Source organism: Elgaria multicarinata, chromosome 3 (genome assembly GCF_023053635.1).
Source record: "Elgaria multicarinata webbii isolate HBS135686 ecotype San Diego chromosome 3, rElgMul1.1.pri, whole genome shotgun sequence".
Taxonomy (NCBI): domain Eukaryota; kingdom Metazoa; phylum Chordata; class Lepidosauria; order Squamata; family Anguidae; genus Elgaria; species Elgaria multicarinata.
Genome location: NC_086173.1, coordinates 139446074 through 139464120, shown reverse-complemented (window position 1 = coordinate 139464120; position 18047 = coordinate 139446074). Strand labels below are relative to the sequence as shown.

At 39.8% G+C, this 18047-nt stretch overlaps 1 protein-coding gene across 4 annotated transcripts in view; it reads left to right on the top strand.

Annotated features, from left to right (window-relative positions):
* The window catches only part of PTPRG (protein tyrosine phosphatase receptor type G), a 689896-nt gene that overhangs the window by 361906 nt on the left and 309943 nt on the right, over positions 1-18047 (top strand). For all 4 annotated transcript variants that reach the window (XM_063122069.1, XM_063122068.1, XM_063122070.1 and 1 more), the window contains exons 3-4: positions 1809-1988; positions 13798-13946. In XM_063122069.1, coding sequence (XP_062978139.1) covers positions 1809-1988; positions 13798-13946 — 329 coding nt within the window. The remainder of the gene's footprint in view (positions 1-1808; positions 1989-13797; positions 13947-18047) is intronic.

The following is an 18047-nucleotide window of genomic DNA, read 5'->3' as shown; positions in this document are numbered from 1 at the left end:
ACTGCCCTTAAAGATATGACATTGAAAACATCGCATCAATAGGAATTGTAGCATTTATTAAATTATACAGGAAGAATGTTAAATTACGATTTTAAAGACTTTTTCAAAAAGAGCATATTGAAACATTGGATCTAGGAGGGGGTGGGGGCAATGTTGTTATTTATTTTTTAATATAAAATTATTGTTAGATCATCTCTCAAAGTGGTTGGGGGGAGTAATGCAAGAATCCTACTCCGCCTCCCAAGATGTGAGCTTCACCTGCCTTATGGTCGGGAGGGTTTTAATGACTCAATTCTTGTGACTCTGCTGTTTTCTTAGCCATTTTGAGTGTTTCAATTGGCAGAGGAAAGTGAGTTATAAATGTTACCATAAATAAATGATCAGAACGTGCTTCAGCTTTGCAGCATTGTAAAATGATGAGTTCAGTCCAGAGATCTACCTTCGGAAGGTGACTCTTCCGCTCCCTCCTTTCCATTGCAGCCTCCCTCAAGCATCCCAAAATGGCTCCCCTGAGGATTGGGGCCCCTGCTAATTGGCATTCTGTGAGTTGAGCCCCTGCTCAAAAGGTGCTTCTGCCTGATTTTCCATGGTCTTCCCTTTGCACTTCTGCACTACACCTATCTGCTTTCAGAAGACCCTCCAAAATCCACAGGAGCCATTGGGGAGTGGGGTTGAAGTGGCAGCTGGGAAGAGGAGGATACAGGAAAGTTACCTTCTGCCCACCCCTTTCTGCAGGTGGATTTCTGATTCATGGCTCCAAGCCTATATTTGTTTTGGATCCACTTTATCTCAAATTGCAGTTGATTGATACATTAGTTGCTGATGAAATAAACATACTTTGTGTGTAAGGTGTTGGAATCTTGAAATTCCTTTACTACTAAGTTCATATTAAGTGTAACTATTACTAAGTGCCAAGTTTTTTTAAAAAAATGTTTAAAAGTTAAGTAAAGTAGAAAAGCATAAGTAAAGTTTGAAATATTCCCCTTCATTTTTAAATAATATATTTTTTAAATCAACTTGCCTAGCCAGTGCAAATGCAAGTAATACTCAGTATTATATAAAATGTCTAATACTGAATGAAAATTTATAGTGTAGAATGGCAATTGTGTTTTGATGTGGGGAATAGATAATCAATAATTGCAAGCTAGAAAAATGTTCTATTTCCTCAACTAACGACATAGGATTATTGTCGTTGTTGTTATTATTATTATTGCAAGACAATGGTGTCTGGAGCATGAATCACTTAAGAAAAAGAATTTATTTGAAATCGGTAGTAGAAGATCAGTTTCAATTAAAACTGCACTTGAGTGTTCATAGACAGAAAAGCTAGCAGGTAGTTCTAAATGTTGTAGTCAGAAATGAATAAATGGATTCCATTGCATCCTACTGTCTTGATCAGAAATTTCATAGAATATTAATCCAAATTATTCTGGTATATAGATAGATATTCATATAGACATATATGTGTACATATAACAAAATTCCTAACTTATTGGTTGGATTTGCACATTGATTTTGCTGCTAGTTTTCATTACTAGGCATATCTTTGACCTTATATGCTCAATTATTATACATACGCAAGTTGCACAATGTATTTTTTTTAAAGAGTGGTAGCAAAATATTATTGGAAGTGGAGTTTGTATAAGTAAATACAAAATGCATTGATATGAGAAGTACTGTTTTATAAATATCATGATAATTTATGCCAAAGGTGGGACTCGGAGCAACTAACGCAAGTGGCCATTTCATAATTCTTATTATTGGTTGGACCATGAGTACAAAGTTGTTGTTTTTCCCCTTTGAAACAGGTGCATATGGTCCTGAGCACTGGGTTACTTCAAACGTGGATTGTGGGAAAACTCATCAGTCTCCAATAGATATCGTAGATCATCAGGCACGGGTTGGAGAAGAATATCAAGAAATACACCTTGTTGGTTTTGATAATGAATCTTCTAACAAGACATGGATGAAAAATACTGGGAAAACTGGTAAGGACTACATTACTTCTTTTTCTTTATATAATTGCATTCTCATTCATGGTTAATTAAATCCCAATTTGGGCAATGACTAATGGAATTAAGAGTCCTATGGAAGGGGAGAGCAGGTCACCACTCTTAACTGATGGGGCCACACACAGCCTCATCCCACCTGTGTGTACCCCAATCCTCCCATCTACATATTCAGGTGGAATGTCTGTAGAAGGGAGACTTTATGAATATAACAGGCTTCCCTCTACCAATTCATCCCCAGGACCAGAAGGGCAGAGCCAGGAGGCAGAGCCCCACTTTCCCCACTCTCACATGCAATTTTAATCCCATAACTGGACACCTGAAAAGGACTTATGTAAGTCAGTGGTTCCCAATTGGTGGTCTGTGGACCTCAGGGGGTCCGCATAACCCACCTAGGGGGTCTGTGGCGCCATTCACATATTCACCATTCATTTCTGGAGTCCACTGACGAATTCCTACCAGAAGTAAAATATAACATCACTGAGCACCTGCAACTAGCTTCAGAGATTACTTCCCTGCACCTAATCCTGAAAACTCATGGTTAAGGAATCCGTTTGAATGTGGTGATGTACAACTAACAACTCTATCTGCAGAAGAGCAAGACGCACTTGTTGATGTGACTCGTGATGGTTCATTCATTTTTCAAAGAATATAGACTGGACCAATTCTGGGTGAAGGTTTCTTCTGATTATAAGAAGTTGGGTGAAAAAGCTTTGAAACATCTAGTTCCCTTTTGTTCCACATATCTTTGTGAACAAACATTTTCAACATTTTGTTATATGAAGAACAAGCATAGAAATCGGTTCAATGCTGATTCAGATTTGAGATTAAAAGTAGGAAATATTGAACCGGATGTGGAAGGGATTGTTCGGGACAAAAAGAGGCATGATTTCTCCCATCACATTTAGGTTTAGTAGCTGCTAGTCATGTCATAATTTGTTCAGTTGTAAACTAGACGTTAGTAAAATTAAATTCGTCTTTATATTCCTAACTAAATCATTGTCATTTTTGCGTGGTAATATCACAAATATCACAAATTTTATGGTCTGTTTTTTAGTATACCTAAAATCCTTTGCTTATTAGGGGCTACCCCTTATTTTCTCCAAAAAAATGCTTTGCACAGGTAATATTTTAAATAAATACATAAATAAATGAAAAATCTAAAGTGAATATGACTTACATTTTTTACAATAATACTACAGCTACGTAGGTATTTATATTAAAAACCGCAGTTAAGTGACTTAATGTGCAGTCCAATACTTGACTACTCAGAAGGAAGCTCCATTTAGTTCAATGGGGTTTACTTCTAGATAAATGGTTGTATGATGATATATGTCTCTGGATGTACTGTAAGTCCCTTTGAAGTCAGTGCGGTTTATTTCTGAGTAGAAAAGCATTGGATTGCACCATAAACCTTTATAACTGAAGGTTTACAGCATAGGTGGGCAACTTGTAGCCATCCTGATGTTTTGGCCTATAACTCCCATTGTCATTCACCATTGGTTATGTTGGCTATGGCTGATGGGAGTTGTTAACCAAAATAAAAATAAAAATGGAGGGCCACAAATTGCCCACAAGTTTATCATATATGTTGTAGAAATGATTTCCCTTTGAAACAGACAAAGATATGCAATAGAAGCCATTAAACCAATTTTTTATTTTATTATGCTGTATTGATTAGACCGAAATACAATAATAAAAAGAAAAAGACTTGAAGGGAAATAATTTTTAAAAATAATGTCTCCATTTTTCATAATAAAAATCAAGGTCACTTGCCATTTTGCCTGCTTAAGACATAAGAAGACATATGGATTACATTTCAGGAAAAGAGAATTAAGTTTTTTTGTGGGGGAAAGGTGTGGCTATCAGGATGAAGCTGATATTGAAATAAAAAAAACCTGATCCAAAATATGAACTCCTGATCCATGGAGGGTTTGAAGAGAAATATTAAAGGAAATGGATGCAATGCTTCAGCCTAAGATGATAGGTTGGCTCACCTGTTGTCTGTCTTTCCAGTGCAGGATTCCCATGTCCCTAGTAATTTTTTACTCACCTTCTTTTTCTGAGCTATTCATCAATTTGTCTTCAGAGTAAGATCTAGAAAACCTGAAGTATTCATTTTGTACCAAAAGCCTGCAAAGAGGTTTTTTTTGTGTGTGTTTTTAACATATGAGAAACTAGTGGGAAGTCAGGAGTAGAATCGTGGTGGCAAACCTCACCATCAGCTTGTACAAGTACAGTTAAATGACTGTATTTTATTTCATTTTAATGTATTGATTACATTTTAATAACATACCTTGCAAACATTCAGTTGAACAAAAGGATGTGTATCAAAATGTTGCAGCATGGAATGCTGCTTTTCAAGATTCCAAAAAGCCATTCCCTTTACCAAGATACTCCATTCCATTCTCTCCTCTCCTCCCTTCACCTCCCCATTTCCCTCCCCTTCTGTGGCAATTGAGCATGCTCAGTCTTGTTGAGCTAATTTGCTTCTGATGCATCTGATGAAGTGGGCTGTAGTCCATGAAAGCGTATGCCATTATAGCCTTTAAGCTGCCACAAGACTCTTGAATGTTTTTTTTATAAACATTTATATATTGTTTTTACATGAATAAAAAAAAACCCTAATTGCTTTCTGCTTCAGTTAGAAGAGTCTGCATAGGGTATAGGCCTCTTTACAGCAAAATTGTCTACAGTAGAATTTCAGTAGGCAGTCCACCATCAGTTTGTGTGCAGGTGAAAGGACAAAGAGAATATATTTTGTTGTGCCACGTTGGACTTCCTGAAATCCCAAGGCATCAAGAAGCGTGAAAACTGTGTTAAGGAAAGTATTCACTGTTATTGAGTATTTCAAGGTAGTGCCAATTGTAGTCAATGGAAGGATACAACATGTTTTACTTAGCCTCTAAGCAATCTGAAATTAAGTCAATGCCTTAAATTAAGTCAATGAAATCAAGTCAATGCCTTGTCTGAAATTTTCTGTGTGCATTGTACTTTAGGAGCTTTTTTAATACTCCCCCCAACGCGCATCTGTACACACACATGTGGGGTGTTTGTTGAATGCTTTCACTGCAGCAGTAATGTGCTGCTATTGTTATATGTTTTTCTCATGCACACTCTTGTCCTAAATGTCTTTGATGCAACTCAGCCCTGAACAAGCTTACTCAATGCATGGAAAGAAACTGCATTGATTTCAAGATGATTCTAGATTTTATGCTCAACATAATACTTGCTAGACCATAAGTCATATACGCATCCAACTGTTCCAGCAATTTTTCTGTCAAAAATAAGGAATGGGAGGAAAAGCATTACTCTGGATTCGCTAAGCACTGTGGGTGAGTCTGAGGCCTAATTTACACCAAGCAGGATATTGCACTATGAAAGCGGTATAGAAAAGGCAGGAGTCACAGTACTGCTTTATGGCGGTATTGAAGTGCACTGACAGCTGTTGGGGCCCATTGACATATATCGCTTCCACAGTGCTGTATCCTGCTTGGTGTGGTTCCTGCCTTTTATATACAGCTTTCATACTGCTTTCATAGTGCAGTATCCTCCTTGGTGTAGATTAGGCCTGAGACTCAGTGATTTTAGATTCCTACCCAGTTTTTAAATTGTACTAAGCAAGTTGGAAGATGCCAGGCAGGCAGCTTTTTCAGAGATTCTAGGAGGAGCAGGGCTGGTAGCAGTACCCAGCATCCTTGGGTGTCTGTCAGGGCCTTTGTCCTGCTTGGCCATCAGATGACTTGGACAAGAAATTCTATCAGGTAAAAACTCCATTATTTAATGAAAATAACATTTGGGTTTTGCCATCCGGAATTCAAGCTTTATTACAGAGAAACATTGAATTTTGAATATGCAAATTTGCAAGTTAAATTTTTTATATATCAAATCTCCTGTCAGATTGTTTAAAAGTGTGTGTGTGTGTATATATAAACTTTACAAATTTTCCTAATTCTTTTCTCTAATTCTCACTTTTAATAAACTTTAAATGATGGGTAATGGATGGATACTCTATGTAAATATCCAGACTTTGTCTACATTGGTACACAGCCATGGGTACCCCAGAAGTATTTCATGGCCACAAAAGTATTAGGGACGGTGTTGCTGAAAAAGACAGAAGTAGGTGTGTGTATGTTTTTGAGAACTTGCACAGTCTAGTAAGAGACACTCTAACATGAACAATTAGATGAACATTTCAGATTGTACATCCTCCTAATTATCCTTTTAATTATTCATCTAAAACAAGTAAAATGACCCCTGACAGAGCCATAAATGATTTAGATATCATAAAATATTTATACAATGCAGCTGAATCCTGCCGCGCATTGTAACAGATTCACGGGAGCCTACTTTCTTGTAGGACTGACTGTCCATAAAGTATGGCATGCTTTTAAAAATGCTTTAAATGCCTTCCATGTCTTGTAGTCCATCATGCTTAATGCAGTCATGCCTCCCTCCCCATCCCATAATTTTTCACTCTAATATGGACACCCCACAAATAGAGTAAGTCAAATAAATCATGATCCACCCCACTTCCATGCCATGGGTTTAATGCATTTTATTTAGAACTCTATTTGTTACATGGGAGGTCTTTCATTCGTTACACATAAAAATCACACCAAAAGTGACTTGGAAGAAGGTGTTTTACTTTACATAGAAAACACACTGGAAGTGACTTAGAAAACAACATCATTATTATTATTATTATTATTATTATTATTATTATTATTATTATTATTATTACATTGCTAATACCACCTATTGGCTATTAGTGCCTGTAGGACTAGGAGGAAACCTAGCCAGATATGGGGTGGATACAAGCTACAAGTTTTACTAATAAGAAAATAGAATGTATAGAGACAAGCACAATTTCAGCACTGGCCTGACATGTAATTATTAATCATGGACATCTGTAGTCCTTGTTATTCTTGCAGAGGGGGGGTGTCTTCTGCTTCGCCCCAGGAAGCACATTATCCTCTGGGTTCAAAACGACTTCCTTAACATCATTTGTCACTGGAGATCCTTACAGAGGCACTCCAAGACTATTCCGGGTAATCCTTCTCCAACTTACTTCAGGTTATCTGAAGGATTGTCTCCTCCCATATGTACCTGCCCAGATCTTCAGATCAGCTTCAGCAGTCCTTCTCCAGGAGCCCCTGCCAAAGGAAGTGAGGCAGGTGGCTACCAAGAAAAGGGCCTTTTCTACTGTGGTACCATGGTTGTGGAATGAGCTTCTCAGAGAGGCTCACCTGGTGCCTACACTGTGCTTTTCCAGTGCTAGGTGAAGATCTTTTTATTTCCCCAGGCATCTTAGTATTTTAGCTCTATTGTTTTAAATCTGTTATTGTATTTTAAAACTCTGCATTGCTGCTAGGTTTTATTTTGGTTTGTATTTTTATATTGTAGTTTTAAACTTTTCCTGGGTAAAATGGCTATGGGACAGAAACAGCTTTGGTCACCTTGGTGGATGACCTGTGCCAGGAACTGAACCGCCCAGAGAGCTTCGGCTATTGGGCGGTATGAAAATGTAATAAATAAATAATAAATAAATAAATATCCCTGTTGGTTCTGTTGGATTTCTCAGTGGCTTTTGATACCAAAATGCTAAATGCTAAATAAATACCAGTGGTTCCATTCCTTCCTGAAGGAGCAGACCCAGATGGTAGCACTGGGGGACTTCTGTTTTACTCCTTGGCTGTTGGTCTGTGGAGTTCTTCAGGGTTCTGTTTTGTCTCCCATGCTATTTAACAAATACATGAAACTGTTGGGAGAGGTTTCCAGAGTTTTGGGGTTTGGTGTCACCAGTATGGTGATGACACCCAACTCTGTTTCTCTTTTTCACACAATTCCAAGGAAGCTGTTTAACTGGTGTCTGTCGGCAGTAATAGACTGGATGAGGGCAAACAATTTGAATCTTAATCCAGACAAAACAGAGGTGTTCCTGTTCTGTCAGAAGGCAGAACAGGGAATAAGAATTCAGCTTGTGCTGGATGGAGTTACACCCCGCTAAAGACATAGGTTTGCAGCTTGGACGTACTTCTGGATTCAACCTTGAGCCTGAATGCCCAGGTTTCAGTGGTGGCCAGGAGTGCATTTGCACAGTTAAAGCTAGTGCGCCAGCTGTGCCTGTTCCTAGAGATGTTGGACCTGGCCATGGTGACATGGTGACACATGCCGTAGTTACATCCCATTTGGATTACCGTAATGCATTCTACATGGGACTGCCTTTGAAGAGAGTTCAGAAACTTCAGAGAGCTGATTCAAAGAGCTACAGCCAGACCAGCCAGACTATTGACGGGCTGGTTACAGGGAGCACACAACTCCCCTGTTACAGCAGGTCCACTGGCTTCCGGTCTGTTTCCGGGCGCAATTCAAAGTGCTGGTTACGACCTATAAAGTCCTATATGGCTCAGGTCCAGGTCATCTGAAATACTGTATACTCCCTTACAAGCCTGCCCTTGCCCTAAGATCTTCAGGAGAAGCCTTTCTCTTGGTCCTGCCACCATCACAGGTACGCCTGGTGGGAGAGGGCCTTCTCGGTGGCCACTCCAAGGCCTTGGAACTCTCTTCCCTGGGAAGCTAGGCTGGCTCCCCCCTTTGCTACACTTTCGGAGGCAGGAAATACATTTTTGTTCCAGCAGGCCTTTGGGGCAATATTTATTTATTTATTTATTTATTATTACATTTTTATACCGCCCAATAGCCGAAGCTCTCTGGGCGGTTCACAAAAATTAAAACCACAATAAAACAACCAACAGGTTAAAAGCACAATTACAAAATACAGTATAAAAAGCACAACCAGGATAAAACCACACAGCAAAATTGATATAAGATTAAAATACAGAGTTAAAACAGTAAGATTTAAATTTAAGTTAAAATTAAGTGTTAAAATATTGAGAGAATAAAAAAGTCTTCAGCTGGCGACGAAAGCAGTACAGTGTAGTCGGGACCTTGTTAACTGCGCTGGATTTTTTTTCATCTGACATTTGTCTTTTAATCTTTTAAATGTTTGAATACTCTAGTTGATTTAATTATATTTTTAACTTTTGCATATTTCTTTTCATATTTTTTAATTGTACACGTTTTAATTTTGTAAAGTCGCCTTGAATCCCAGTATTGGGGAAAAGGCGGGATACAAATAAATATAATAATAAATAAATTTCATATTGTATTTTATTGTGTATTTTGTGGTTTTAATTGTTGTGAACAGGCCAGAGAGCTTTGGCTATTGGGCAGTATAGAAATAAAGTTATTAAATTAATTAATCATAAGTCCATACTCCAGGAAATAAAGCCAGACTGCTCACTTGAGGGAATGGTATTAAAGGCAAAACTGAAGTACTTTGGCCACATAATGAGAAGACAGGATACCCTGGAGAAGAGGCTGATGCTAGGGAAAGTGGAAGGCAAAAAGAAGAGGGGCCGACCAAGGGCAAGATGGATGGATGATATTCTGGAGGTGACAGACTTGACCTTGGGGGAGCTGGGGGTGGCAACGGCCGACAGAAAGCTCTGGCGTGGGCTGGTCCATGAAGTCACGAAGAGTCGGAAGCGACTGAACGAATAAACAACAAAATATCATAGAATAGTAGAGTTGGAAGGGGCCTATAAGGCCATCGAGTCCAACCCCTGCTCAATGAAGGAATCCACCCTAAAGTATTCCTGAAATATGGTTGTCCAGCTGCCTCGTAAAGGCCTCTAGTGTGGGACAGCCCACAACTTCCCTAGGGAATTTGTTCCATTGTCGTCCTGCTCTTACAGTCAGGAATAAATAAATACTTTCTGAGATAGCAAACTGAGCATAGTCATAACACTTGAAATGGGCTCATTGATTCCAGTGGGATCAATACAAGCACAACAAGGTGCTGGACTGCAGCCTAAGTTTCTGCACCATGCCAGTCCATGGAAAAGCATGAAAATCGACCGGTGGAGCCAGTGCACCAAGTGTCCGATGAGAACCCTGATTACTATATATATGTCCATTTTGTGAGGTTATTTTCTTTCCAAGCGCTCTGCCAAAGCATATTCTCTCAGTCATGTAGATTTGTTGATTACACAGCTGGAAATTTCAAACGTATGAGAAGATCTCTTTGAATTAAGAGTGGCGGAATTTCATGCAAAGTGCCCTTTGATAGTGCCGTGCAGGTTCTGGCCTTTTATCTCTGCAGCTAGCTGCTATTAATGAAAATTGACTTGCTCGCTGGAGAGATAAAGTCATGTGAAAATCATGTCTGCAAATGGATGAAATGGATTCATTTCCCATTATGGCCCTGATGCAACATAGCAGTTCGTGCTCTTAACTAGTCCTGTCCTTACTCACAGAGCTGCTTATTCTAGTGTTTGTTTGCTTGTTTTGTTTGTTCTTCTTACCTTACTGGCTCCTTTTTGCAACTCTGGTGAGATCCCGACTATGGGGGTCATTGCATGAAATGACTCCTCTGTTGTATGAATCTATGCAACTGTTGGCAACTAGGAGATAATCTATAGAATGGATTGTCCTCACAGACCTTGCGACCTCCAGAACTGTTGACTGGGAATTATGGGAGTTGCAACCCAACACATCTGGAGGGCACCAGGTTTTGGAAAGCTGTTCTACTGGATCTTATGCATGCCTGGAAATACTTAATTATCTATATATGTTGTATAAATTCAGCTCTCCAGCTATGGAAAACAGCCACTGCATCGGCTGACGAAAAAGGGGAGATGGAGCCGTCAATCCTGTGTATGGTTTGCAGAGAGTAAGCTCCCACTGAACACTTCTGAGTACCAGGGCCGGTGCCAGACTATTTTGCGCCCTAGGCAAGGCGAGCTACTTGCACACACACACACCCCAAATATTGCCAACTTCGATTTTTAAGAACATGTTTTGTAGAAAAAATAAAAAGCCCAAAACTTGAACTTATTATGTTTTTTCTTAAAACAGCTAATTTGTATAAAACTGTGACCCTTAAAGGTCAGTACTGCGCCCCTCTGAGGTCTGCGCCCTAGGCGGCTGCGTAGTTGGCCTAATGGTAGTGCCGGCCTTGCTGAGTACACATGCGCAGGCTTACTTCTGAGGACACGTGCACAGGCTTACTACTGAGTATACACACACAGGATTCTGCTACACAAATTTTAAGTTCTGGAACTTCAGTGACAGCTAAGTCCCATGGATGTTGTCCTCAGAAATAAATGGGACCTGTGGAATGTTTCTGTTCATGCTTCCTGGCAGCCAGCCATAACTTCTTCCAGGATAAGCCATTTCATTTTCTTGCCTTTCCCAGTTTTACCATATTGTCAGCAAGCTGTTTTGTTTTTGCCCCTTTAGAGGCCTCTCTCTCTCTCTCTCTCTCCACCCTCTCTCTCTCTCTCTCTCTCTCTCTCTCTCTCTCTCTCTCTCTCTCACACACACACACACACACACACACACACACACACACACACACTACATCGTTATCATCATCATCATCATCATCATCATTATTATGGTATTTCTGCAAACCTTGAGGTTCTGAGCCTGATGATACTTTTCTCTTGTATGTGGCTAGTAGAAGGAATTACCTTCTCTGGGCTCAGTGGACTTACTCCCAAGTAATTGTGCATAGTATTGCAAGATTTTTAATGCATAAATGTATTTCAGCTGGAATCAAAGAATAGTAGAGTTGGAAGGGGCCTATAAGGACATCAGGTTCAACCTCCTGCTCAAAGCAGGAATCCACATTAAAGCACACGTGACAGATGGTTGTCCAGCTGCCTCTTGAATGCCTCTAGTGTGGGAGAGCTCACAACCTCCCTACGTAACTGGTTCCATTGTTGTACTGCTCTAACAGTCAGGAAGTTTTTTCTGATGTCCAGCCAGAATCTGACTTCCTGTAACTTGCAAACTCATTAGTCTGCATCCTGCACTCTGGGATGATCAAGAAGAGATCCTGCCCCTCCTCTGTGTGACAACCTTTGAAGTACTTGAAGGGTGCTATCATGTCTTCCCTCAGCCTTCTCTTCTCCAGGCTAAACATGCCCATTTCTTTCAGTCTCTCCTCATAGGGCTTTGTTTCTAGATCCCTGATCATCCTCATTGCCCTCCTCTGAACACGCTCCAGCTTGTCTGCATCTTTCTTGAAGTGTGGTGCCCAGAACTGGATGCAATACTCAAGATGAGGCCTAACCAGTGCCAAATAGAGGGGAACCATTACCTCAGGCGATTTTGAAGCTATACTTCTATTGATGCAGCCCAAAATAGCATTTGCTTTTTTTGCAGCCACATCACACTGTTGGCTCTTATTCAGCTTGTGATCTACAACAATTCCAACATCCTTCTCACTTGTAGTATTGCTGAGCCAAGTATCCCCCATCTTGTAACTGTGCATTTGGTTTCTTTTTCCTAGGTGTAGATTTTGACATTTATCCCTAGTAAATTTCATTCTGTTGTTTTCAGCCCAGCACTCCAGCGTATCAAGATCACTTTGAAGTTTGTTTCTGTCTTCCAGGGTATTAGCTATCCCGCCCAATTTTGTGTCATCTGCAAATTTGATAAGCATTCCCTGCACCTCCTTGTCCAAATCATTAATAAAAATGTTGAAGAGCACTGGGCCCTGGACTGAGCCTTTCGGTACCTCCCAGTTTGAGAAGGTTCCATTGATAAGCACTCTTTGAGTCCGATTCTGTAGCCAACTGTGGATCCACCTATAGTTGTTCCATCTAGCCCACTTTTAGCTAGTTTGCTAATCAGAAATCATGGGGCGCTTTGTCAAAAGGTTTGCTGAAGTCAAGAGATATTATGTCCACAGCATTCCCACAGTCCACAAGGGAGGTTACCCGATCAAAAAATGAGATCAGTTTAGTCTGACAGGATTTGTTCTTGACAAATATATGCTGCCCTCTAGTAATCACCACATTGTTTTCAAGGTGCTCACAGATTGACTGCCTCTGAACAGTTTTAAAAATGCACAGTTCCTAGTGGTTTTTGCTGCTTTAATATAAGAGGTAAATCACTAAAAATAATTTTAATGAAGTACAGGTTAATCAAAAGCAAAGAATACCAGATAACCAGGTATCCTTTCTAGATCATTTGGATTTCATTACTGCACTCAGTACAGGCCCAATGACCGTAAAATATGGGTGCTCAATGACAAATAAGAACTGAATACAGAAAAGGTGCTGAGTGCTTGTTATGAAAGGCAGATTTTCAAGGTAAGGGAAGCTAACTTGTTGAAATTTTCCAGGATCAGTCTTAAGATCCACTTTATTTGATAGCTCCATCTGCAACTTTGACAATAGGCAATGTGTAGATGAAATCTGCTATTAGCAACAAGCAGTTTATTGATGGAAACAAATGCTTGACAGTGATGTGGGTGGAATGGAATGATTATTTTATACACTGGAGTATACAGCCCCCATGAAACTTGCATATGTATAGATGAACGTGAGTAGGTTCCTGTATGTACAGATGGGGAACCTCCATTTTCCGGGAACCTGCAGCTATTTGGGATCATGCATAAAGATTCCTTGTCAACAAGACCTTGAATGAGTAGAGATCATATATGACCTCTATCAGGCCCCCTTTATTTATTTATTTATTTATTTATTACATTTTTATACCACCCAATAGCTGAAGCTCTCTGGGCGGTTCACAAAAATTAAAACCATAATAAAACAACCATGTGTTCATCTGTACCTAGGAGAATGCCGGAACAGGGATATTGGTTCAGTGTAAAATGCTATTGCAAACTTATTGATGACAACTATGGCAGAATTTTTTTCATTGCAGAAATGTTCTCTCTTTTTACTTCTTCTCCTTCTTCTTCTTTCAGTTGCTATCCTCCTAAAGGATGATTATTTCATCAGCGGTGCTGGGCTACCAGGCAGATTCAAAGCTGAGAAAGTTGAGTTTCACTGGGGTCAGAGCAATGGATCAGCCGGCTCAGAGCACAGCATCAATGGGAGGAGATTCCCAGTTGAGGTTGGTTGAAAGCAAATGCACTCACACTTTTTATGAAATCATATTGTTTAAATATGAGACTTATCAGAAAATTGTGGTATGTTTTGTAGTTTATGTACCACATTTCCCCCTCCACAGGTCTCAATCTGTTACTTGTATTTATTGAAGGCTTCATTTGATGATCTGAAGTTATAATTTTAAATGTTGCAAGATGCATGGGAATATTGTGTTTGCAATTGACTCCCAATTTTATGTCCAACAAACTAGCTACTGGACACAGCTAAATCTCCTATACACCACAACTAAATCTCCTGTACACCAAGCTTTGAATAGCTAGGACTTGTTGTATTATAAGAGGAGATTTATAGAAATTACTGTTGTGCATCCTCTCCTCAATGACAGCTATTGCAAAAAGGCTGGTGGGTCAGAAAGAGAGCAGTTACTAGAGCTGTGTTAATGCCTTATCCTCCTTACACTCACTTGTACCACAGATTGAGTTTCCATGACCCAATAACGAGGCCTTTATGAAATTCTGTACTTAAGAATTTGAATTATTAAATGTATAAAATGAATTAAACATGTGTGAAATTTCAATGACTCTTTTCTCATTTGAAATATTACAGTGCCAATAATGTAAAAATACTGAATGGTTAATTTATATATATATATATATATATATATATATATATATATATATTAGCATTAGTATAGATTTAGCATAATGCAGAGTTGTCAGTTTTATGCTCTGAACAGTGGGAAATCCATACACAAGACAGCTTGGTAGATATCTAGAACTAAATTATGGCCACTGTTGTTCTTGCCCCGCCCAAAAAAGGTTCCCCAGATAGCCACACCCCTTCCCCTGACCCCTTTCCCAGTAAGAGCCTTAAGCTCCGTATGGTGCGGTGGTCTTATGCTTGTTTTGGCTCTGCCCCCTTTGCCTTTAGTCCCACCTTTGACTGCATTGTGGCCCTTGAGGGTTTCCCTGAAGCTAATTTCAGCCCTTGGACTGAAATCAATTTCCCACCCCTGCTTTATACTGTTCTTAGGTGGTGGGAGGCTGCTCGACGAGCCCATCATGGTAAATCCCAGAGGATCCTGGAAGGAGGATCTTGCTCTTGCTCTCCCCTTATCACTCCCCTCCTCCTCTTAAATTATTCGGTTTGGGGGGTTGTTTTTGGCATAGTCCCAAATAGGCTTCTTGATGCCCTGTATAAGAATCTTCGCAAAGCAATAATTGACTGAAAAGTAGAATCATAGAATCATAGAATAGCAGAGTTGGAAGGGGCCTACAAGGCCATCGAGTCCAACCCCCTGCTCAATGCAGGAATCCACCCTAAAGTATCCCTGATAGATGCTTGTCCAGCTGCCTCTTGAAGGCCTCTTTAAGTAAGCTTTAAGTAATTTATTTATTTATTTATTTATTTATTTTATTTATTTATTACATTTCTATACCGCCCAATAGCCGGAGCTCTCTGGGCGGTTCACAAAAATTAAAAACATTCAAAGTATAAAACAACAGTATAAAACCATAATATAAAATACAATATAAAAGCTCAACCAGATAAAAACAGCAGCAATGCAAAATTACAAATTTAAAACCATGTTATTTAAAATTTATAGATTGTTAAAATGTTGGGAGAATAAAAGGGTCTTCACCTAGCGTCTAAAAGCATATAATGTAGGTGCCAAGCGAACCTCCTTAGGGAGCTCATTCCACAGCCGAGGTGCCACAGCAGAGAAGGCCCTCCTCCTGGTAGCCACCTGCCTCACTTCCTTTGGCAGGGGCTCATGGAGAAGGACCCCTGAGGATGACCTTAGGGTCCGGGCAGGTACATATGGGAGGAGGCGTTCCTTCAGATAACCTGGCCCCAAGCCGTTTAGGGCTTTAAATGTTAATACCAGCACTTTGAATCGGGCCCGGACCTGGACTGGCAGCCAATGAAGCTGGAAAAGGACTGGCGTAATGTGGTCTCGTCGGCCAGTCCCTGTTAGTAAGCGTGCTGCCCTGTTTTGTAACAATTGAAGTTTCCGGACCGTTTTCAAAGGCAGCCCCACGTATAACGCATTGCAGTAATCCAAACGAGAGGTTATCAGAGCATGGATAACTGTAGCTAAGCTATCTCTGTCCAGATAAGGGCGCAGCTGGCATATCAGCCTGAGCTGATAAAAGGTGCTCTTTTAACGATCTTCTTTAACAATCTTCCCAACTTTGAGAAAAGGCATGTTGAGAGACAGTAATGGTTCTGGTGGGGGTGGGGGTGGTGAGGAGTAAACATTTGGGGGAGACAGGGTCAGCCCAAGACATTTTGCTGCCTGACCTGAAGGACAAAATGGCGCCATTCTTACTCCCTGCAGAAAAGACAACTATATTGGCCATTGAGTCTTCCTCTAACACTAGTAATGAGATGCCATTCCCTACCGCACCTGACAGCAGTAGCCTATCTTTGGGGGCAAAGGGCAGATCATGTGGCATACACAGCTCTCCCATTCTGCTGCCTAAGGCAAGAGCCTCACTACGCCTAGTAGTACGGCCCACCCTTGGAAGAGATTGTTGATCTCCAGTACTAGATAAATAGATGAATAAGAGAAGGAATTAATTTGGAGTGGACTTTCCTCCTTTGGTAATGCTCAGGCATTACCAAACCATTATGGCTTTCCTTCTGGTTGCTTTTTCCCCCCTCCCCCCATTTTAATTTATAAATGAAATTCATACCTTGTTTGTGAATGACTGACATATATACCGTACCACTAAGTGCCACTAAGGGCTCATCTACATCAAGCAGTATATTCCATTATGAAAGCAGTATATAAAAGGTAGAAGCCACACTACTGCTTTATAGTGATATTGAAGTGCGCTGCAAGATCTACACTACTGCTTTATAGTGGTAATGAAGTGCACTGACAACTGTTGGGGCCAGTGACACATCAACACCAAGCAGAATAGAGCACTATGAAAGCAGTATGAAAGTGGTATATGGTATGCGTCATGGGCCCCAACAGTTGTCAGTGCACTTCAATACTGCTATAAAGCAGAAGTGTGGCTCCTGCCTTTTATATACTGCTTTCATACCACTTTCATAGTGGAATATCCTGCTTGGTGTAAATGAGCCCTAAGTTTGCTGTCAGTATCTGATTTTCCTTTGCCAGCAGTATATTCTATGTAGAAATAATTGCACAAGAGCAGAGCATCATTTGCTGTTTGTAATGAAATACTGAAGTTTGGCTTAAGTTAGATAATGAGCAGAAACAGGGAACTGAACCGACTTGCTCACAATTATGTATTCCTGTTGAATACCTGAGGCTCATTAAAGTTGTTTCACCTCTCTTAGAACTGAGGTTATGTATACCTTTTGAAAATGTGAAAATTCTGTTCAGTGCAATATACTCATGCAGTCCATCTGGAATTTAGAATAGTACAGAATAAGGACAGACCTCTTGCATTCCATATTTTGTATCTATTTTGAAAATTAAGTTTATCGAAGGAAGGACCAACAACAGTATACTAAAGGGCCAGATTATGCCAACATTTCCTCTCCTTAACATCAACAAAAATGGGTTACCCTTCATTGTAATTTGTTGACTATACCCAAATTCTGTAAACCTTTTCCATTGTTTCTCAAATTTAGCGCAAGGCTTTCCCCCTTAACTCTTATAATCCAAGTTAATTTATCTAGAAATGCAAAATCCCATAGCTTAATGTAACAATCTCTAATTATTGTAATTTGATTAGATTCCCAACTTGGAAGCAACAATTATGTGGTAAGGGAGTAATTTCTTATTCTTATTTATCGTGCCCTTAAATTTGTTAATAAAAAAATCTTAGAGTGGTGAAGTAACATTCTCCCCCAAATTTTGTTAACTCATACCAACACTTGTTGCTTATATCTCTTGGTCTGCCTATCCTGCCACCAACATAGAAAAAATCCATGTTCTCTCTCTCTCTCTCTCTGTTGTATTTCCAGACAACTTATTTGAGAATAAGTTCTCATCAATGGGGATATGGAAAAAAAAATAGTTCCATTTCATAATCTCAGGAATGAAACCGTTGAGAATAACTCTTGAAGAATACTTTGCTCACTTGGCTGCTGTGTACCTTCAGCACCTTCCAGAACTGAGCCC